The sequence below is a fragment of the Phoxinus phoxinus genome, assembly GCF_949152265.1.
Source record: "Phoxinus phoxinus genome assembly, chromosome: 23".
In the NCBI taxonomy this organism is placed as follows: domain Eukaryota; kingdom Metazoa; phylum Chordata; class Actinopteri; order Cypriniformes; family Leuciscidae; genus Phoxinus; species Phoxinus phoxinus.
The window spans coordinates 22,170,822-22,194,438 of record NC_136898.1 but is presented as its reverse complement, the minus strand read 5'-3'; the positions used below and the strand labels follow the sequence as shown (position 1 = coordinate 22,194,438).

Sequence of the window (23,617 nt, the reverse complement as noted above, 5' to 3'; positions counted from 1 at the left end):
AAATCACACTTGCGTTTCCCCCTAGATCAGTTCCAGTGCGCTCATGGGAGGATGTGTATCGACAGAAAGCAGGTGTGTGACGGCACACCTCAATGTCAGGACCGCTCTGATGAAATGGACTGCTTCACTCAATCACACGACTGCAAACACCAGTGTGACAACAAAACTCGCTGCATCCCAGAAAACTTCCTCTGTGATGGAGAGAAAGACTGTGTAGACGCCACTGATGAAGACAACTGCTGTGAGTTTTTCAAAAGATGGAAACTTTGTCGTTTGTTCAATGCATCATATTTATGCTCACCCAGTATTTAAAGTCCCCCTGTAGTCAATAATTGTATCCCTTAACTCCTCTTTTGATCACCAAAATGACTACTTTTTTTTTTTTTGTAAAAAATGTTCCTTAAAATAGATTTAATGTAATTCTACACCCTTTCTTCATTTAATATATGTGAAAACCATGAATCCTACAAACTAGCCCCCCTCCACCCTGTATTACACTAGCTCGGACTTCCTGTTTCACTCAATCAACCTTACTATAGTAAATGCTGTGCAATGGCCAGTGGAAATACTGGTTTAATTTATGAGTTGCTGAGATGAGAACCTTTGACCTTCTCAAAATGTAGTAAAGGAAAGATTAGGCTAGTAGCTATGCTTCACATAAGGGTAGACCTAGCGTTTGCAGCTAAAACAGGAATATTAGCTCGAACTCCCTAAAAAAATCTCTACTATTCATGATTAGAAAATATACAGCATATTATTTACTGTTTGAGTTTTGATATATCATCTTAGCTCTGGTGCATGCAGTATGGACTACTTCCACGTCTCATGTGGCCACTAACCCTCTATGAAGTTCCGCTCTCAAAGGTGGAGAAGCTGGAGAGACTGGTCAGCTCCTATATAAGGAAGTGGCTTGGCCTTCCCAGGTGCCTAAGCAGAATTGGGCTCAATGGCAAAGGGATGTTACACCCTGCCCATTTCCAGTCTGACAGAGGAGTACAAGTGTGCCAAAGTCAGACTGGAGATGATGCTGCTGGATTCGAGTGATCCATTCGTAGCCCAAGTTGCCCCCATCCTAGCCACCGGGAGGAAGTGGACCCCATTGGCTGCTACTGAGCAGGCAAAGGCAGCACTCAGACACAAGGACATCATGGGCCGAGGAGAGGAGTGGTCTTGGTGTTGGGCCCAGTACACCAGCACGGAGCAAAGCCTCTTCATCTCAGAGACGCAAGCTGGTGGTCCAGGAGGTACGTCGGGAGGAGGAAGCAAGGTGCGCCCAAGCTGTGGCGCAGGCAAAGCAAGGGCAGTGCATGGCATGTAAAGGAGTGGAGAAGAGGAAGATCTCCTGGAAAGAGTTGTGGGAGATGGAGGCATTCAGGGCAAGTTTTACAATCCAGGCTGCCTACAATGTCCTGCCTTCCCCCGCAAACCTAAGCCAGTGGTATGCCGAAGACCCCATGTGCCCTCTATGTCCAAGTCCAGCAACACTGAAGCACATCTTAGTGGGATGCAAGACCAGCCTCACCCAAGGCCGTTATACCTGGCGGCACAACCAGGTGCTAATGAGTCTTGCAGCAGTGCTAGAAAGTCGACGGACAAGTGTTAATGCGCTTCCTCTCCAGTCATCCCGGTGGCAGCCGACACCATTTGTTCGGGAGGGCGAGGGTCAAGCCAGCCTCACCACCACAAGACCAGACGCTGGGCAAAGCATGGGATTGCTGCTACAAACCAGAGTTTCTTGACCAAGTCTGCCAGCAGCTTCCAATCTCAGCTGGGAAGCAGTGACCAGACCTTGTTCTGTGGTCAGCCTCACTCAAGCTTGTCTACAGTACATCAAGCTCACCGTGCCCTGGGAGGGTGCAGTGGAGGCTTACGAACGGGAAAGGCTGAGGTACACTGAACTTTCAGCCGATGCACAACAAGGCTGGAATGCAAACATACACCCAGTGGAAGTAGGCTGTAGAGGGTTTGTAGCCACCTCAACATCCAGGCTACTCGGGGAGATGGGAGTGCGAGGGAAGGCCCATCGGCAGACAGTCAAAGACCTCTCCAGGGCTGCTGAAAAGGGGAGCCAGTGGCTGTGGATGAAGAGAAAGGACTCCGTCTGGGCCTTCAAGTAAATTGATGGCACCTAGGGAGTGAACCTGGGACGCTGGGATTCACTGCTGAACCCTCTGGAGGTGTCGTGGGCCTATCAGCGAAACACTGAAAGAGGAGGGCACCCACTTGATAAGCCAAAGGGTGCCATCACTCATTTGACCGTCTCACGGAGTCCAATCGTTGCCTCAAGTATGCAGTTATAGAGGGATATCAACATCTAGTCCTATACAACAGACCTGATCTTCTTGCTGTAGCAGATGACTTAAGCAATCTAAAATTGTTTTAGCCGAATAACAGGTCTGGATCTGTGAGTCCATCTTTTCCCTACATTACGACAACAAAAGCACTTGAACACAACACACTAGTAAATACCAGTTCACAAGTGGAAAATATCATCTTTTCCATAGCACGTGAAGGCTCCATCAGTTTGTAATATCATTGCGCTGCTGGTACGGCAGCAGTTCCTTGATTATTACGCAGGAATGAGTATAGTTCCTAGTCATATTGGCCTAGAAAATCGCTACTTTTTATTTTCTGTCGGTCTAGTACACTATGTAACTACAGAAGAGTCTTAGAGAAGTTTTAAATGGGGGGAAAAATATCAAAACTCTTTGGTCATTTTTTTTTTTGTGAGATGCTAACGGTCTAATCGGATTCAATGATCTATGCTAAGCTATGCTAAAAGTGCTACCGCCAGACCCGGAGATCGGCTGAATGGATTCGAAAACGGTAAAACGGTTTAACTCTAGGGGAGTTGGAAAATGAGCCTATTTCCAAAAAAGTGGAGTGTTCCTTCAAGACCTCTACTGTATGTAAATTATCTCTTATTATTGGTTAATCTCTTTGTATGTGAAATGTATCATGTGCTTTGTTCTGAAATGTATCATGTGCTTTGTTCTGTGTATAACCGTTATTGATGAATGCCTGATCTCCATGTGTTCACAGCGGAGACTAAAAAAGTAAATCTGGTGACTCCGAACAAAGGTGGTTCAGGTTTTGCAACCCCGCCTCCGATCTGCAGAAGTCCGTCCATGTTGTGTCCAGGAACATCACTGTGCATTTCCCAGACTCTGTTCTGTGACGGGAAGATAGATTGTCCGGATGGTTCTGATGAAGTTTCATGTGTACACGTTTGTTCAAAACCTGGTAAATCTCTGCCTGATCTTCAATGCAAATCTCTTTCTTCAACAATAAGCAAAGCACTAACATCTGTAATATTGTGCCAGATGACTTCCTGTGTAAGGACAGAAGGAAGTGTATTGATGGGAATCTGGTGTGTGATGGCCGCGCTCACTGCCTTGATGGTTCTGATGAGGTGGCTTGTTACATGGCTCCTAAATCTTCAACCTCGGGGCCATTAAAGTGTCGTACGGGCTCTAAACCCTGTAAGGATGGACGTGAGTGTGTCCTGTACAGTCATGTGTGTGATGGAGAGAGGGACTGTAAAGATGAATCTGATGAAGAACATTGTGATCTTCAATGCAATCCTGGTGAGATGTTACCATGATTTCACAATCTCAACCCTAGTTTTTTTTTTTTTGTCTTTGCTTGCCTAACTTTTTCTGGTATGCTGATTCATTCACAGGGATGTTTCAGTGTATTCAGGGAAAGAAGTGTATTGACTTCCGGCAAGTGTGTGATGGGACTCCTCAGTGTCCGGATAACTCTGATGAAGTAGGATGCTGGAAACCAACCAAGAGCTGCAGCATGCGCTGTGATGGGAACACCCGCTGTATCCCAGAGGTGTTCATCTGTAATGGTATGAGGAACTGTTGGGACGGCTCGGATGAAGCTGACTGTGGTGAGTCTGCTGTAGAAACATCACAAATTACACATTTGCTTATACATATGGGCTCTGAAAAGTATGCGAGTCATTTTTGCACCACTGGTGTCAACTAATTAAATGCAACAAAAAAAAATTCAATGTGTTTCGTAGTCGTAGTGACTCACATTGATGTAGCAGGTCACATTACTTGACTATGTTTGACAATGTCTGATAGACCATTCCTTCAGTTTTGACTTGGATGGTAACAAATATTAAATCGAATTCTAGTCTATTTTATTTAACAATCGCCAATGGTTGCAGCCTTGCCGACCCCACCATCACCGTGCAAAAGCCCTTATGTGGCTTGTCAGGGGACGTCATTATGCATCCTGCAGCGATATCTGTGTGATGGGAGAAAAGACTGTCCTGATGGGTCTGATGAGAGACCATGCCTCCGCAACTGCCCATATCGCAGTAATGAACACATTTTTTTACTTCGTTTTACTGATATGTATTGCTTGAGAGAAAGATCTTGCTGTCTTTTAACTTAACAATCTTTTTCTGCCAGGTGATTTTATGTGTAACGACAGGAGTAAGTGTGTAGAGAGAGATTTGGTGTGTGATGGTCGCACTCACTGCCTTGACCGTTCAGATGAGATGGGATGTCCCACCAAGACTGCTGAAACCTCAACAACAGCGTCATTAAAGTGTCGTGTGGGCTCTAAACCCTGTAAGGATGGACAGGAGTGTGTCCTGTACAGTCATGTGTGTGACGGAGAGAGGGACTGTAAGGATGGATCGGACGAAGCTGACTGCGATTTTAATTGTAAAACAGGTAGTCAAACCAAATATTATTTTATACCAACACTTCATCAATAACTTAAAGTTAATATAAAGATTATAGAAATAAACAAATATATACATTACTATTGTATATTTTAGTCTTCCTCTTTCTCGTCGTTTTCTTCCTTAAGTCTATGGCTGTCCATAGAACCGTATTGTAAAAAGTTGTGAAATTTGGCACACAGAGGACAGTATAAACATTAGCCACAGTAAGTTTAGACTCTGCCTCAATCCCTCTAGCACCACCAACTGTCCACTCACATTTATGCTGATGACTTTTGAACCGTAAGGGCTAGAAACCAAATTCGATTACACCCTATGACGTAATTTTCCTTTTTTTCAAAAACCTTTTTTGAACTTTTCATGAAAATCAAACCAGATCATCCTAAGACCATGTTGACTGAAAATCATTGAGAACCAGTTTAGTCAAGCAATTCTTGGAACAATGCCTGAACTGATCCCATGAAGAGCATGCCAAAATGAATGCAAGGCTATATCTCCACAACGCTTTATTGTATTCAGACCAAACTTACTGTTGAGACGCATGACCTAAGGATTACCTGCACAGTTTGAGCAGTGCCACCTAGTGTTCAGGAGACAAGAGAAGTTTTTATTTGTTTCTAACATCTTCTTTTTAGATTTGGTGCAGTAAGTCAAATGATACACAATGTTCCCATATCAGCCATTTTGGGAATCGGCCTCACATAGCCAGACCTTTAGATTGACGGCAGAAGGCCTGAACTGCATCGCAGCTTTCATTGCATAAGGTACACAATGTTCTTGGCCATCACGTTCAGCCAACAGTCCGTGGGCGTGATGTGTGAGGCTGAGACTAATATTTTACTAACGCATTGGCAGGCACATTGTTACAAATCTCTGTGTCATTGGCACCACGTCCTGAATGGATTTAAAAAGTATTGAGACAGCGCCACCTTGTGAAAAAAAAATTAAAAGCTTTTATTTTTGCGGATTGTAATGAATGTCTTAATAGATTCCTTGGGTCATGCTGAGAACATACAGTAGATGGGAATTTTCCCATAGTCTTCCCATAAAACTTCTTGACAGTTTTGTATGATTTTTACCAAAATCAAGTCAGATCCTCTTCAGACCAGGTCGGCAAAGCCATGAATTTCTTGTCGAGAAACTATTTCTATATACCATATCAACTAATTTGATGGCATACTGCCAAACTGCAACTGAGGCTGTATCTCTGGAAAGATTTGACGTTGACACCAAACTTGATATGTAATGGCGCTTTTCCACTGCATGGTACGGTTCGGCTCGGTACGGTTCGTCTCGGCGCGGAACGGTTCGGCTCGCTTCGCTTTTCCACTGCGTGGTATGACTCGACTCGGTACGGCACGGTTCGGTTTGCTTTAGATCGGTTGCTTTTCCACTGCAGTTAGTACCGCTTCAAAGTGGGTGGGACTGATCGTTAATAGTTGTCGCCTCTAATTTGTCCCTACACTGTTTGTAGGTCCGGCGGCAATCAACGAGAGGAACGTCGACACCTCGTCCACTGACCACGATTCAGCCATTTCTTTTTTGATTTTTTTTTTTACTTATTTTGTCAAGTAAATACTCTAAAAACAGGTGCTACTGCGTTGGCTGTTGTTTGGCTATTTAAATCTAGCGGGTTTAGTGTCTCGTATCGCAAATACAATGACGCTGAAGTGACTGACCAATCAGTGATCTGCAGTGTTTTCACGTCACGTTTAGTATTGGTATGGTACGCTTGGAACCTCAACAGAGGTGGTACCATTTAAAGCGAGCCGTACCGTACTATGCAGTGGAAATGCGCCATAAGTGAGCCGTACCGTACCATGCAGTGGAAAAGCGCCAAAGCGTGCCGTGCCGTACCGAACCGTACCGTACCATGCAGTGGAAAAGCGCCATAATTGACACCAAATTGATCTGTTGTGGTCAGTTTTGGGTGACAGTGACACCTATTGGTCAAGTAATAAGCAATTGTCACATTACAAGTGATTTGTATTTATGGGCTATCCACCATTTTGCTTAAAATCGCCACTAAATGTTCTAATTTTTGTAGTTAGTCTGATACTCGCTGCCTTGATTTTTAGCTCCTCATTCTGCTTCTGTGGTGCTTGCCCCTTTAATTGCTGCTTGCAGATATATACATATATATATATATATATATATATATATATGTTTTATGGCAGTAGTGGCACAGAAGTTACCTTTCACCTTTAAGTTTGTTACTCAGAGGACAGTTTTTAATATTACTTATTCAAAAACTCTGTCTTAGTGGTTTTGTTGTTTCTCAGTGGTTTTGTTGTTGTTCCTCAGGGGAGTTTCAGTGTGCCCATGGGAGAAAATGCATTGACTCGAAGCTTGTGTGCGATGGCAAACCACAATGTCAAGATTTTTCTGATGAGAGGGATTGCTTCACACGCAGCAAGAGCTGCAGCCATCGCTGTGACAACAAAACTCGCTGCATCCCAGAAAACTTCCTGTGTGATGGAGAGAAAGACTGTGTGGATGGCACTGATGAATCTGACTGTGGTGGGTATCTCTGATACTGAGATGTGATTTTTAGCTCTATGAATTTAAACTAATCAGTCTATTTAATATATTGATCTTTTCTTTTCTGCAGGGTACCCCACAAAGGTGGTGAAGTGTGAAAGTCCCGCTGTATTGTGTCGTGATGGGTCGCTGTGCATCCCTCACACTAGTCTCTGTGATGGCAAGAGAGATTGTCCTGATGGATATGATGAAACATTTTGCTTTGACAGATGTCCAAACTCAGGTACTTAAAGGATACTATCTTAAGCGCACAAGCTATGGCTGTATTAGAAAATAACACTATAATTTAATTTTACTTTTAGGTGACTTTCTATGCAAGGACAGAAGGAAGTGTATTGATGGGAATCTGGTGTGTGATGGTCGCTCTCACTGCATTGACGGTTCAGATGAGATGGGATGTCCCACAATAGCGGCTAAAACCTCAACTTCAGGGCCATTAAAGTGTCGTTTGGGCTCTAAACCCTGTGAGGACGGAAGTGATTGTGTCCTGTACAGTCATGTGTGTGATGGAGAGAGGGACTGTAAGGATGGATCTGATGAACGGGGCTGTGAATATAAGTGTAAAGCAGGTAAAACTCATGAAGCTGATTCGTAACTGCTTTATGTAGCCGAGACGCGTGTAAGTGGGATTTAAACCAAACGTTTCCCCCTAGATCAGTTCCAGTGCGCTCATGGGAGGATGTGTATCGACAGAAAGCAGGTGTGTGACGGCACACCTCAGTGTCAGGACCGCTCTGATGAAATGGACTGCTTCACTCAATCACATGACTGCAAACACCAGTGTGACAACAAAACTCGCTGCATCCCAGAAAACTTCCTCTGTGATGGAGAGAAAGACTGTGTAGACGCCACTGACGAAGACAACTGTGGTAAATGTTTTTTAACTGAACTAATAAATCATTTATTTTAAGCAACCAGTTTAAAAACAAATATTTAAATGCAATGTAAAAAAAAGTATTTAAAATGAAATCGCATTTAATTTGGGTTAAGATATTAAATGTACCAAATTAATTTAAGATCCTATTACTGGCCCGTCCATCACAGACCCTTCTAGAATATCATCCCAGCCGGTCTGCATTAGCCCTTCTGTGTTTTGTCATGAAACCTCAAAATGCATCACACAATCCCAAATATGTGATGGGAAGAAGGACTGTCCGAGTGGAGCAGACGAGGAGTTTTGCATATATTCGTGTCCAGATCCAGGTAACATGTAGAATTTGTTCTATTCTTACATGGTATTGTAGTCCATGTACATCTGATGATAAGGTTTTTTTACTCCAATCAGACCAGTTTCTGTGCAAGGACAGACGGCAGTGTGTTAGGAGAACCCTAGTGTGTGACGGTTACCCGCACTGCGCTGACGGATCGGATGAGCTACAGTGTCCCACCTGTGCTTTACGTTGTGACCAGAAGATGGTGTGCCTGACGAGCCAGCAGCTCTGTGATGGGAAACCAGACTGTAGAGACGGTTCAGATGAGAAGAACTGTTGTAAGTTCACACCTGTAATCATTTACTGTACCATTTATCTAATCATTTACATGTTCAGAGTTATTTTTTGGAAAACAAAAAGCATTGTTTAACAATGTCCTGAATCCTATTTTTCCATAAAATGGAGGAAATATGCTATGTTTGAAGTCTTCGGAAGCCGTACTACACTTAACTTCGTATGAGCAGATCGAACATTTTTATTAATTGAGAATCTGCTCCGTATAAAGTCATGTTTCTGGAACAACATGGTAAAGGCTAAATATGACAATTCTGTATCATACTCATTTAAATGAGTCAAATGTCTTTTTTCTTTGTTTCAGACACTGGTGTGGTTGCAAGTGCTTCATTGCCTCTGAAATGTCCCCTGGGATCCAAACCTTGTAGGGATGGGAAAGAGTGTGTCCTGTACAGCCACGTGTGTGATGGAGAGAAGGATTGCAAAGACGGATCTGATGAGAGGAACTGTGAACGTAAATGTAAAAAAGGTATGCTTTGACCAAATTGATAATGAATAAATTGTATTTCTACTGTTTTACTGTCTTTTACATATTTCAATTATTCAACCCTCCAGGCCAATTCCAGTGCGCTCATGGCAAGAAGTGTATAGACATGAAGCTTGTATGTGACGGCACACCTCAGTGTCAGGACCGATCAGATGAGATCAACTGCATGACGCTCTCAGAGGATTGCAGACACCCATGTGATAATAAAACTCGCTGCCTTCCTGATTCCTTCCTCTGTGATGGAGAGAAAGACTGTGTGGATGGCACTGACGAAGCCAACTGTGGTAGGTCAACGACACAAAGGGAAAATTACACATTTATTGTAATAAAATGTGACATTTATAGCCATTAACTCCCTAATATGAAGTGACCCCTAAGTAAAATCACTATCAACCACAACACGAATACACAGAAGTTAAGTGGCAACACTAACACTTCCACAATGCAGAACGCTGGTACACACCAGTTTAGTGATAGTTTCCCTATCTTTGTGGGGGCTGTCCATAGGAATAGAGTTTGTACTGTATCAACATTTATTTTCTATACCCTACCCCTAAATCTACCATCACAGAAAACCTACATTTAAAAAAAAAATTACATTAGGTTTTATAATATAAAATAAACCTCTACACACCATTTTAGCGATTTACTTTGTTCAGCGTTTGGACATTTGTTTTCCTTACACTTGGGCTTTATTTGTCCTGCAGTGGTGGAGCCGTGTTCAAGTGACCGTTTCCAGTGCAGTAACGGTCAGTGTGTGGCTCTGTCCCTCCGCTGCGACGGGTTCGCTGACTGTCGGGATCACTCGGATGAGAAGAGCTGTGCTCAGCCTCCTCACTGTCCTGTGGAGCAGCGCTGTCCTCACACTCACGAGTGTCTGCTGAAAGAGTGGCTCTGTGACGGAGACCTGGACTGCAGTGATGGGTCTGATGAGACGGTGAGGAGCCGCACTGAGACGGTCTTGTTCTAGGGGAAACCTACTAGTTGCACGTGTACCATGTTTGTTTGGACTTGTACTACTGTAACTACACAGAAAAACAAACACCACAAACAAAACGGCACAAACTACTCAAAACAAAATCACAACACACCACAAGTACAAACATGCAACAAAAACACCACCAAACAAAACCGCAAACAAAAACTACACTACAAAACTACAAACACACCAAAGAAAACCACACAGAACACTCCAAAGACACCAAACAACAGTACAAGTTCAAACACTACACTACAAACACCACTCTAAAGACAAACATTGTGCTGTTTTGTTTGTAGTTTTTATTTGCAGAGTGGTGTTTGTAGTGTAGTGTTTGAACTTGAACTGTTGTTTGGTGTCTTTGGAGTGTTCTGTGTGGTTTTCTTTGGTGTGTTTGTACTTGTGTTGTGATTTGAGTAGTTTGTGTTTTTTGCTTTTTGTGTTTGCAGGGTTTTTTTTTGTTTTTTGGTGTTGGTGTTTTTGTAGCCGGTTTAGTTTGTGGTGTTGCATGTTTGGGCTTTTTTTTTTTTTTTACACATATGATTTCAACATTGCTCTTTTGGTTTGAGTCGCCAGCGTTGTGATTTTATGGCAGATTTAACTCTTGTTGAACAAATGTTTCAAAAGGTTACCCAAAAACCACTGTTTGCAATTTTGTCTGGTGCCATTAGTAGTTTAAGTGGGAGTACTCGTCAGCTTACACATTTGACGTGAGATAATAGACGTGAGGAAGGAGAAGATCGTAAGTTATCAATCTGTGCCATAGTCAGACAGGCTCTTCTCTCCTGGTTTAGAACTGCAAGGTGACTCCGCTGAAGTGTGGAGAGTTCCAGTGGTCATGTGCGTCTAAAACTCAATGCATTGCGAAGACGTGGAAGTGTGACGGCGTGAAGGACTGCAAGGACGAGAGTGATGAATCTGGCTGTGAGTGCTTGTCTGAAATCAATTCTAAACTCCATAACAGAATTCTTTCAATAATACTAGTGTAAACATTTGCTTGTTTTGTAGGTGGTGAAGTGAAATGCCCGACACACTTGTTCCGGTGTGGAAGTGGGGAGTGTGTGGACCCAGATCTGGTCTGCAACAGGGTCTCTAACTGTGCCGACGGTTCTGATGAGGGTCTGGGATGTCTGAAGAACAACTGCTCCAGCCCCAGCAGCCCATCGTGCCAACACTACTGCTTCAGCACTCCACATGGAGCGGTCAAACATTTCTTTAATTTTATATATAGTTTTATAATACCTAGGGCCAGATTTACTAATCAAATGTGTGAGCCCACAATCCGCTGATGGGAGTGAAAAGTTCTGCAGGTGATCGGACATTATCGGACGATAATAGCTTTATATAGTTTGATTGGTGGTCTCTATAAAAGCCGATCAGATAGACAACTCGAGATATAACTTTTTTTTTATTTTTTTTATGGCAGCTAAAATTGCTTACTACATTATCGCCTGGTAGTTCTACCAGGTGTCTGAAAAAGACAATAAATATGCAACATTTGTGGAGCGTAGACATTGCAACGACTGCAACCCTACAGATATAACAGCAAGAAACTGGAGCTGTGTGCTTTTAGTGCATTTCTTTCCTTCACAACAGTGCGCTTTCCTTCCTCTCTGAAATCGTCTAGGTCAGTGATTGTTGTAGAATTCAAGCTACTGTTGATAAACTGCAGGATGTGCTCAATAATAAAAGGGTCATTAACAGCATTAAGCCACAAGTGGTGCTGTTCTCCAAGTGGCAGAAGCAAAGTGAACATTTCTGCGTTTAATCATTTTAGGCACGAACACGAAGCTCAATGTAAATTCCCATCTCGGTGAGAAGACATAACGACCGTTTAAGTGAATAAAGTAAACCCAAACAGTTAATAAATAAGTTTTGTGTAACAGTATATTGATCCATGCATTAGGTCTTAAAATATACCTATTATGCCCTTTTTAAATGTCTGAAGTTTCAGCTTAAAATACCTCAGATCATTATACCGTGTTGTAAATGCCCTTTTTTTTTTAGTGCAAGGAAGAACATGCTGTTTTGTGCATGTATCTTTAAATGCAAATGTGCTGCTGCTCCCCGCTTTCCAGAAAAGTGCAGAGCCTGTACCGCTCATGCCTCCCATACACAAATCCAAACCAATGGTTTAGTTTTTGCCTTCTCGAACACAGTACATTGCAGTTCTTCATCATGAAAGGTTATCTGCATGCGTTTTAAACCCATATTAGTTTAAACTTCGGATGTGCGCTTAAACCATACAGCCCATCAGAAGCACGCGCACAGAGAGCTGGCGATCAGGCGGCGTGTCTATTTAACCCAAAGTGAAAGTAAATCTGGTCCCTAATGTTTCAATCATGATTAAAACAACTTAAAATGTAAACCTATTTTGAGCGAGAATATAAATGCAATTGGCTGTATGTTCAAATATTATCTTGTGTTTCCAGAGATGTGGCTGTGAGACTGGCTTCAGGCTTCAGTCTGACGGTTTAACCTGCAGTGACGTAGATGAATGTAAAGAGATTCTGCCCGCTGCCTGTAGTCATAACTGCGTCAACACGCTAGGCTCCTACCTGTGTCGATGCCACCCTGAATTTATGCTGGAGGCAGATGGTCGCAGCTGCAAGACGGCAGGTATCAATCCATTCGTTTGTGAAGCGAACAACCACAGTTCACCTGTTTGCTGCTCCTCTGAAATGGGCCACAAAAAAATGCTAATGTGGGGCAAAAATATATATAATTTAAATTATTGCATGTGTATTTCCACAACTGGAAAATAGCAGAAATGTGCTTATACTATTAATAGAGTAAAACACCAAGAAAAGAAAAACTATTGGTTCTCAATATGGTCTATGTGAATCTTGTTTTTGTGCAGAGGAGCCCAGTCTTTTGGTCTCTGAACAGTACGAGCTGTTAAAGTTGGGTCTGCGAAGCTCCAATATTCAAGCTCTCATCACACCAGGACGGAAGACCGTCTTCTCTCTGGACTATGACCTGAGGGAGCATCGAGTTTACTGGGTCAGTCTGGAGGAAGAGAGCATCAAATATGCCTTCCACGGAGAAAAGGACAACATTAGAACCATTGTCAAAGGTAAATATAATTTAAGCTACGAGTAGCCGTGCTACTATTTTGTGAATAGTCACTGAAGGCCATTGTTGGGCACAACGACAAGTGTTTTCTAAGGGTGTTGTGCAGTGACGCACAGATCTGTTGGGTAAAGCAACCATAGTAAATAAAACGTGACTATTGACCAATGACAGATGGTCAATGACAAATGAGCATCAAGGACAGCTATAAAAAAAGATGGACCGTGTGTCTTCCTTCCACTGTAGAACAATTTAGCTAAAATATCCCTGAAATAATTATTGCTGATTGCCTGAGTCTGCGCAGTAGTGATCCTGAGGTGGAGCCGTGGCATCAAGGTCCCGCCCGATACTCCCCCTCCGCAGAATCAAACGCAAGCACTGGTTTTAATTATTTGATGCTATAAAATGGGGTCTAACGTCATGATTGACAGCAAACTCATTGGTAAAACAAACACTTGAACATGTCTGCATAATTCCAAACCTCTATTTGAAGTGTAATTGGATTTTTTTGTTTTAGTTTGACTTGCGTCCCATTCGATTACATTGAGAGGGTGGGGTTCATGACCTTTACTGCAGCCTGTCACCAGGGGGCGATCAATGCTTTGGCTTCAAGTGTTCCACACATCCTGAAAAGTGTCACTGTAAAATTACAATACCTTTTGGAATAAAAAAGGCATGCATGTAATGTGACCATTAACCAACATGAGAGAACTGTTAAATTATTGTAAAATTACCCTTTGCATCATTCAGTGTTTCACTTTTATTACATTCAGAAATGTGAATCGCCAGTAAATTAAACCGTTTTACAAACATTATATACATAGCCCCCCCTCATTCCACCAAAAATCCTTTCAATTTAATGTTATTCAGAACAGGAATGAAAAATATAAGTATAATTCATAAAAATTATATTGGCATTCATTTATAGATAAAATGTTTTGTAACCATCAAGCCTTAACTAATTTAGAGCGCAAATGAAAATACTGGCTCACGTAAGTCTCAATTCGCTCTAATCCAAATGTGTTGTGGCCTTGGCAGTAGTTAATGTATTTCTTCATAAATTATGCATTATGCAAGTATTTTTGGTCAGATTTTCAACTTGCAAAAAAGTTTGGGAATACCTTCCTTAACCACAAAAATCTTGCATGTTCAGGTGTGAAGTCTGACTCCATTGCTATTGACTGGATGGGAAGGAACCTTTACTGGGTGGATGGTGTTGCTGGGCAGATTCTAGCTGTGAGATTGTCCAGCAACATTGTAAAGCCCCAAAACTACTTTGTAATTCTGGATAAGGATTTGGAGCAGCCACGCTCGCTTGCCCTGCTGCCGCAGAAAGGGTAAGAAGAACCTCCACAAGTTGGTGCTATTACATGATTGTTCTTCTGTATGGATGCGTAATGTCTCCAGCTGTTGCTTGCAGGATAATGTTCTGGTCTGAGATCGGAAGTCCAGCACAGATCGAGCGCTCTGGCATGGACGGCTCGGACAGGAGGGTGCTGATCAGCCACGGCCTCAACTGGCCTGTCAGTGTGACGGTGGACGTTTTGACGGACCGGCTATATTGGACTGACGAGAAGCTCGGGTGTATAGGCTCAGCGACATTGGATGGAGAAAACATAAGGGTAATTTGAAGTATAACATATTTAACCTGCCCATTTGCGGCACAGTAAACATTTGATGGTACATTGTTTTTGAGCTCTTCTAGAATAGGTTTTCATGCTTGAATGTTAAACCTTATTTTTCATATTCTCCATTTTTGCAGCACCTCACTTTCCAGTCTGTCAGGAACACTCGGTTTAGTTTCGGTCTCGATGATATGAAGCCCCTCCTTCTGAAAAGTGCAGTGTGCTCTGATTGGTCAGCTGGTCTAGTGTTGTGATTGGTGGTGATTTAAGAGGCGGGACATTTCCCAAACAAGCTCGAACAGGTTGACCAGTTTCACTACTACGAACTAGTAGTAGTAACAATACTAACTCAACCAGACCTGTCCCTTTATTTTGCGTGTGCCTTGGGTGGGGATTATTTAAATGAGGAATATTATGGTGTTCGTTCCTGGAAGAAAACTCAAGACTGTAATTAAGTCGTTTCAGGGAGTTCAGAAACCGTGACACTTGATATGGAGTAACTCCCGCTGGAGGGACTTAGTGCTTTAAGACCTTTTTCATGCACAAACAGCAACGTCACACACTTAAAGATGAACATGTAAAGTACTCATTTATTTGTATTTTTTTGCAGTTGCTACAGCTGTCTGAGATGCCCAGTCCTTTCTCTGTGGCGGTGTTTAATGACATGGTCTACTGGTCTGACACTCGTAGAAGATCCGTTCAAGGTGCCAATAAACTGACTGGCAAGAACCGCAAAGTGTTTCTCAAGAGACCTGGACAGCCTTTCGGCCTCAAAGTGAGAATACACACTGTAGATATTTAGTAATGTCATAAGTTGTATTGTACATCAATATATCCTTGCATTACTGATAAATGTCATCTCTGTGTGTCTTGGTGTAGGTTGTCCACCCTCTCTTGCAGCCCAACGTGTCCAACCCCTGTCAGAAGCTCAGATGCTCCCACGTGTGTCTGCTGGCTGCGGGCCTCAAAGCCGTGTGTCGCTGCCCCGCAGGACTTCTGTTGGCCGTGGACGGAGTCACTTGCACCCCACTTGTGGATTCCTCCTCCTCTTTCCTTATGCTACTGTCACCTACCATGATCACACAGGTACTGCGCTTGAATGGCTTGACGCACAATAGTTAGTCGCCAGGACAGGTTGTGGTGGACCAACCTGATAATCAACAAAAACCTAATTACAGAACACGCTATAATTTAAAGTTAACATGAAATCAAAATTTGCCTTTTAGTTTAATGCGCATTGCTTGTCAAATTGTGCACGATTCATCGGTTCATCAATTTGTTAGCTATAAATATTTAAAACTATCTATTTGGCTGTTGGTTAACACTATTTATTATAATTATATAATTTGATAATTTAATTCTAAATTATAATTGTTTATAACTAATTTAGAATATATAAAATTATCTATATTAATGTAAAAAAAAAATTAATTATAATAGATGTTACATTTGTATACCCAGGGAACTACACTGCGACCAAAATGGTCGCATATGCGACCTTTTGAAATGCCATTGCGACCCTAATTTTTAATGGGTCGCAAATGTATCACTGATTATTTTTTTTCCTACCTTATGTTTTAGGCAATATGCTATGATTTACTATGAGCATTTATTAAAACAGAAATGTGTATTTTAAGAATACGTTTTATAACGTGCTCTGAGCATTCAACACAAAGTTGGCTTCAGCCCCGCGACTTATAAAGTAATCAGGTTGATGTGCGCGTTTATATGTCACACGTTTCCCGCTGTTCGCGCATAACCATTCTCCTCTATTGGTTCTTTATTTGTTTTAAACAGCAGACGTAATATGAATCCGTCTCTGGTCATGATTTGGAGACAATGAGCATTGAACCGTTTTGCCGTGCTGCTTATATTTATCACGCAGTAAAAATGCCCCTCCCCGCGGCCAAAACCAGTCGTCTGTGGTTGAGAATCCATAACAATTAGTGGGACGTTGTCCTGCTTCACTTCACAGGCGCTGAGTGACATGAGAATTTTAGAATGACGGGACACTCATTTATATGACACTTTATTCAACAGGAAGAACAGCTCGTTCCGCGCGTCATACGTCATTGTACATTCGCAGTCCTTTCAGTTTCGGTTTTTAATCCGATCAAGTGTTTACATGTTCTCTCGATCGCATTACAAAAGGAATAAACAAACCCTTTCAATCCGATCGAAATTGCATTCGGATCGCGCTCAATCCGATCGATTAAGGTGTTTACATGAAGATCCGAAGAGCCGTCAATCCGATTATAAGTGTCCATGTAAATTGAAGCTTCACAATGACAGTATGAAGCACGCGAAATGTATAGACCGGTACATATCCCGTGACGCAGCAGCACTCCCTACTGCATTTCGGCGTCAAGCAAAGTGAGGAATCTGAATTGATAATTAAGTTCAATGTAGCTTATAATATAGCCTTATTTGTGGCTTATTATATTTCACTTAATTGTGAAGTAGACATGCATTTTTTTTTTTTTTTCTTTAATACTGAATAGTCAATAGCTGCTGAAAATCTATAATTATATTATTTTATGGATTATATTTGTTTTAAGAGTTCAGGAGTCTACCCATCTGTGGCAACCATAGCATGTTGAAATCCAAAAGAAATTAATTTAGCACATTATTGTGTACAGTATTTTCTATTGCAGTAAATCTATCCCAACCAATGTTAAAGAAAACAAGGCGGCATTTGGTTTAAAAGATGGCAAGTAAAATAAAAAGCACCTCTGTATGCACTACAGTTTCATTATTGTTCATTATTACCCAGAGCGGCTTACTATAAATAATTTGTGCGACCAAATCATGTTTTGCGCCAGTAACTGAAAAAGTTAGTAGCGCAAGTGCCACCAGTGGAAAAGGTTAGTGTAGTTCCCTGATACCGGTACATTAACTTTATATATATAGCATTTATTTATGAATATATATTTTATACATTGGAAAGAATTATAATATACATTGGATATCATTATAATTGATATATGAATACATTGTAAACAAAATTCATAAATTATAATTTACATTAATTGTATTATAAATGTATAAAACGTTGGTTTTAAATGTTTCTTTGCCACCAAAATAAGTTTGTTACTTTGGCCCCATTCACTTCCATTGCAAGTGTTTTAATCTATAAACCATTCAAATACTGGTTTACATGCATCTCAATAACACATACAGTATTTACTGTGTGTGAAGTTATAATATATAAAACAACTTGTTTGTATTATAAGAATACTGAGCCATTAATTCCCTGACCGCTCTCCTCCTGCTCAGATCTTCACCAAGAGCCTTCAAGGAGAGGTTGGGCTGAAGACCTGGCCCGAGCACCGTAACCTGACTCTGCCTGGCGTGAAGGAGGCGTCAGACTTCGATCTGCTCCTCAGAGACCGCACCATCTCCCTAGCTGACGCGGGACAGGGATCTGTAACTCAGCTCAAACTCAGCAGCTCTGGCTTCACACCGATCGGCCCCGTGCTTGAGCTCAAAGGGGACCTGGTGACCGCTCTGGCTGTGGACTGGGTCACCCGTAACCTGTACTGGAGCAGCGTCAAGAGCCCGCAGCTGTACGTCACGTCCCCTGGAGGGAAGTTCACCAGCCTGGTGCTGCGGGTAGAGCTGGAGGGGACCATCTCCATCGCCCTGCACCCTCCCTCGGGCCGGCTGTGCTTCACCGCAGTGGGGCGGGGGGGGCCCGAGCCCGTGCCTCAGGTCCACTGCGCTCACATGGACGGCAGGAACCGCACGCTGCTGTGGAGCAAAGCCAAGATGCCCGCCTCACTCGCGTTTTCTGAGAAGGGAACATCACTGTATTGGGCAGATATTGGTGCGTTAAAAGCAAAAATGACATTTCCCTTTCCACAAATAGGGTGCAGATTGACGTCTTTTATGGGCAAGTCTCAAATGAAACTTGGTCAGTGGTTATATAAAATAAAATTGTTATAACTTGGACACTAGTTATTTAATTTTCTTCTCAGTGAGAATTTAGCTTACTCTAGTTTAACACAAACTTGTAAATATGGTGTAAAATTTTATATTTATTTTAATTTAGGAAATGGTTTATCATTTATTATTATTATTTCCCAAAACGAGCAAAAGGATTGACTACACAACATTGTAGATTCAGCCTAAATTAAGATGAGCTAGCTAGTTTAGGATACAACACTTAATCTTTTGTTTTCTACTTGTGGAAAGTAAGTTTTGTTTGTTTGACAAGAATTGAATAGCTTATTTTATGCTGTGGCTTTTCCAAAGCAATCAATTGCATCTGATTTTGTCTTTTCCAGGCAGAGAAGTGATAAGCTCTATTAATCTAGACGGCTCCGCTTATAAGGAGTACAGCACCGGTCCTGCCTTCATGATCTCTTTTGCACGTATCGAGAACATCAACTTCTGGATCACCCTGGAGAACGGTAACATTCAACTCCAGGAATCCAGTTTCCATACACTGCAGTTCTGTGTCTGTGCCACTAGATGGCATGAAGCCATTAACTTCCTGTCTTTACTCTTAAAATATACAAAAAATGTTTAATATAAAATATATTTATTAAAATACAGCGCTTCAAGGCTTCTGTAACCAAGTCTTAGATAAAACTAGGACAGTATCAACATGAAATTTGACTACAATGAATGAATTTTACTTCCCATAAACTAATCAAACTCCTATAAATATTGCATTCTATTTCTCAACCAATACTGATTTCTTTATTGCCTGAATTAAAACAGAAAAGCATTTCCTGTGCATTGCATTAATGCACCATGTTAAACAAAATCAGAATGGCAAAGGCCAGCTGTTGACGTTTGTGGTTTCTTCTTGACACAGGCACATCTCGAGTGTGGTACAGCGATGGCTTCCAGCCCAAGCAGATGTGGTTTGAGGTGAAGGCAAACGTGTTAGAGCTGAAGGCTTTCAGCAGATCCAGTCAGAAAGGTATTCTCTGATCTGTGTGTGTGATCTGAGCTGCACTGAGGCGTGTCACGTGTGTGTGTGTGTTCAGGAAGCTTCACCACGCAATGGACAGGTTCTTCAGTGAGAACTAGATGTATAAGTGCACACTCACTCTGTACAATAGGAAGAGGTGTATGTCATTCTGAACAGTATGTAAATATATACTTGAAATGCCCTAATAATCCAACACATTTTGCCAAAATGCACACTACAACAGAACACACAGTGTTAGTACTTTATCACTCTGGTTTATTCCCCACACTGGAAATGTAAGGCCAAATTGAGTGCTTTGTGGGATTAGGTTTTTTTTTTTTTACTTTGTATTTTATTTATATCCCATTTTCATCTTTATATTTGTTTTTACTTGTTTTTTATCTGATTTTTATCTTATACATTTTAACTGATTTTACTTTAATAAAAGTAAATGTTTCTTATGTTTATATAATTTCTTTATCTATATTAGATTAAATTTTTTCCTTATTGATGAACACAAATACATTTAGATTGATATTTTTGTATAACTTGTCTTTTTCATTTTAGGTTTTTACTTATTTTAATTTTAGTTTCATCTATCCTAAGAAATGCATATCTGTTTTTTTACGTTTTTTTTCAGTAAGTCCGCTAGTGTTTCAGTCTGAACACTACAGCACTGTTTGAGCTGTTACTCTCCCTAAAGTCAGTCATGTGACGTCTGGTTTTGTGTTTTCGACCCACCAGGAACCAATGTCTGCTCTGAGAGCAACGGGGGCTGCAGTCACCTGTGCCTGCCATATCCCGGAGGACGCTCGTGTCGCTGTGCGCAGGACTACCTCTCTGTGAACAAGACTAAATGTGTTTCCAACCTCAAGTGTCCAGTTGGCAGTAAAGCCTGCCAGGACGGCCTCAAGTGTGTCCCGGTGTCCAAGTTCTGCGACCAGGTCCCAGACTGCCAGGACCAATCGGATGAGGACTGTGAGTGATTTAGTTATTCTAAACAACATCATATATGTATGTGTTTCCTGGGGACAGTGCTGTTTTTTTTTTTTTTGTTTTTTTTTACACAAATACATCCAAATGTTAAAAATATCCAAATGTTAAAAATATCCAAATGTTAAAAATATACAAATGTTAAAAATATACAATGTACTCCACTTTCCTGTAATGCTGCAAATCTGAAGCTTTACAGTTTGTTCTTGGAAGTCACGCCGTGACCAATTGATGTATTGGTCTTCATGTGATATGAATATGACCGGTCAGATTTCACCAGACTTGAGTGCAGCCATCTGATTTTCTTTTCTCTTTTTCTTTTAAAATAAGATTTCTGATATTAAACATTTACTGTGGTGCACATACAGGAACTGTATTAACAGTAGTACATCAGTTCGCTGAGCACTAATGTGAATCACTGAGTAAAGACAAAGGATGGAGCAAGATTTGTTGTACAAACTAATATACATCAAAGTAGTGAGAACGACAGACAATCTGCATTTTTAGACCGCTTTAGGTGATCATGGCCCACAGCTGATTAGCAGACGTTCTTCAGAAAGAAATTATTCTGGTTAGCTGAAAACTTACACAATATAAAACAAAACTATTGAACACCCGGTAGAAAGTACATCAGATTTTCATACTTCCAGGTTGTGATTCTATGGAGCAAGTTGGTCCAAATAAAGTGGGTACTGTCCCATCTTTAATGGATAAGCGTTTTGTAAATCCCATTTAGAGCATACGGAGATTTGAGAATCAATCGTCAAAAGATTCTGCTGCTATTGTACCGCTGTGGTTATTTTAACAACTGCTTTTGCAGAGGATGAGGATGTGGATTCAAATTCTTTGCAGACTCTTCGAGTCTTCTCGACATGTACACATCAGCTGCAGTTTGAGGATCAAAGTAGATGTAGTTCACAGGCCGCCATTATGCTAATGTGTCACTGTTACACATGCAGGTCACGGAAGTGAGACCGGAATTACTGACGGCTATTCTTTCTTTCTTTTGGGGATAGTCACTTTATTTATTGTGCACTTTCGAACTTTGCAGGCAGTTTACATTAACAGAAAGCTATAATACACACTTTATGACAGGAAATATTTGAATAAGCATAATTTTGTCATCTTGTAGTACAGCATTTTAATATGAATGATTTGTAACCTGGTATTAATGTTCAAAATTCACACAAACCAGACTCTTGCCTAAATCTCCTGCTTGTTGACAGGTGACCTTGTGAAAACCAAACCAGGCGTCAAATCCAAATCTGGGTCTTTCTCTCTGGGCTCTGCTGTGGGACAGTCTCCGTCTCGGGACGACGAGGGTGCGGAGCTGTCGTGTGAGGAGCGATGCGGGAGTCACGGGAAGTGTGTGAGCGTGAAGGGAGAGCCGGTGTGTGAGTGTGAGGAGGGCTACAGCGGGGATCTCTGTCAGAACACCAGCTCCAGCTCCACTGGCCTCGCTCTCTCTCTCAGCTTTCTCTTCGCTGGAGCGCTGCTGGCCGCCGTCATCTACATGAGGAGGTTCACGCTTTTAATATAATACATGCATGTCTTCTGGGCCACATACTTGGATTTCATACTATCCCAATATGATTTTATTTTCAGAAGGGCGCGAGCAGCAAGGGAAGTGTGTACTGAGAAAGAGACGCTGGTGACTACTGACATGAAGGAGCACACGACCTACTCTCAAAATTTTGATAATGAGTTGTACGATCCAGAAGAGGTACAATGAGCTTTCCGTTTTGTTTTTTTCAAAGAATGTATATTCATGTAGAAAAAAATCCTCTTGTAAGTTGATTCAGAATGTAATCCTATGACTTTTCTTCTGTTTCCTTTAGGCTCAGATTGCTCCAGTTGACACCACACCTGTTGTCAGCTAACTTTTCTGTTGCTTTTTAAAATGTCTAATAAAAAAACTGACTTCGCAAGAAATGGGGTGTGGTTTACTTTCTTATTCCAATAAAAAAAAGCTTTAACATGAAAAAGGGCTGAAGTGTAAATCATTGTAAAGTCTAATGTCAAGAAAAGTACCCGTGACGTACTGTGTATAAACTTGCAGGTGTAATATTTACACAGCACTTAGAAGGAAATAACACAAGCCAGAACAGAAATGCAATGGGGTGAAACCGAGTCTGGGGTTTTTTTTTTCTTTCAAAGTCTTTATTTCTTTTATTTTTATTCTTTATTTTAAGAGATTTTCAAGTAAATACACAGAACAAACAAAACTAGCTCAGACTACACAAAAAAAAAAAACAACAACAACAACGTATATAAGTATATTAATAAAAAGCTGCACAACAGACTAGGTGCCCAGAAGGGATATGAAGCCTAGACCTTAGAGAAGTCGTTGGGGGCCGACTGAGCTGTTACCTTGTCCAAATACCCGAGAAATGGACCCCAGACAGCGGAAAACTTTTCAATAGAATAAAGTCTTTGTATTTCTAGATTGAAACTACATTTAAATGTAAGAAGCAGATGTTTGGCAATCAGTTGATCTGCGGTTCTGTGTTCAATACTGTAGTGCCTCACATACAGTTGTTATACCATTATAAGGGTGTATTTTCCTATAGGCTATTGATCTCGAGCTCAAAGATTTGAGGGCTTTTTTAAATGATTGCCATTTTATAAATGGTGTGTTCCTCCTTGGGTTTGAGTCACTTCTGTCTGCTTCTATGCACAATACAAAAGGCTTGTTTGGCTATGCAAACCCAGGCCTACTTTCAATACTCTGTTACTCCACCCCATCGCCTTCACTGAAACATGAGCTAGTCTGAACAAGAGGAAGA

The 23,617-nt window shown here is 41.4% G+C and overlaps 1 protein-coding gene across 2 annotated transcripts; it reads left to right on the top strand.

Annotated features, from left to right (window-relative positions):
• Positions 1-35: 35 nt before the first annotated feature.
• LOC306991245 (uncharacterized protein) lies at positions 36-22,811 on the top strand. Of its 2 annotated transcripts, none has more exons than XM_079598926.1 (30): positions 36-241; positions 3,043-3,243; positions 3,324-3,587; positions 3,683-3,898; positions 4,184-4,336; positions 4,431-4,697; positions 7,013-7,228; positions 7,320-7,472; positions 7,552-7,818; positions 7,903-8,118; positions 8,294-8,452; positions 8,535-8,738; positions 9,059-9,223; positions 9,310-9,525; positions 9,949-10,178; positions 11,015-11,144; positions 11,229-11,422; positions 12,653-12,839; positions 13,081-13,296; positions 14,446-14,629; positions 14,713-14,914; positions 15,528-15,692; positions 15,797-16,003; positions 18,194-18,743; positions 19,204-19,329; positions 19,740-19,847; positions 20,583-20,816; positions 22,058-22,352; positions 22,437-22,554; positions 22,670-22,811. In XM_079598926.1, exons 1-30 carry the CDS (start codon positions 52-54, stop codon positions 22,709-22,711), a joined length of 6,075 nt encoding a protein of 2,024 aa, XP_079455052.1. In that variant the 5' UTR covers positions 36-51; the 3' UTR covers positions 22,712-22,811. The 2 variants fall into 2 exon arrangements, with proteins under 2 accessions (XP_079455052.1, XP_079455051.1); XM_079598925.1 differs by having other exon boundaries at positions 8,267-8,452.
• The last annotated feature ends 806 nt before the right edge of the window (positions 22,812-23,617 follow it).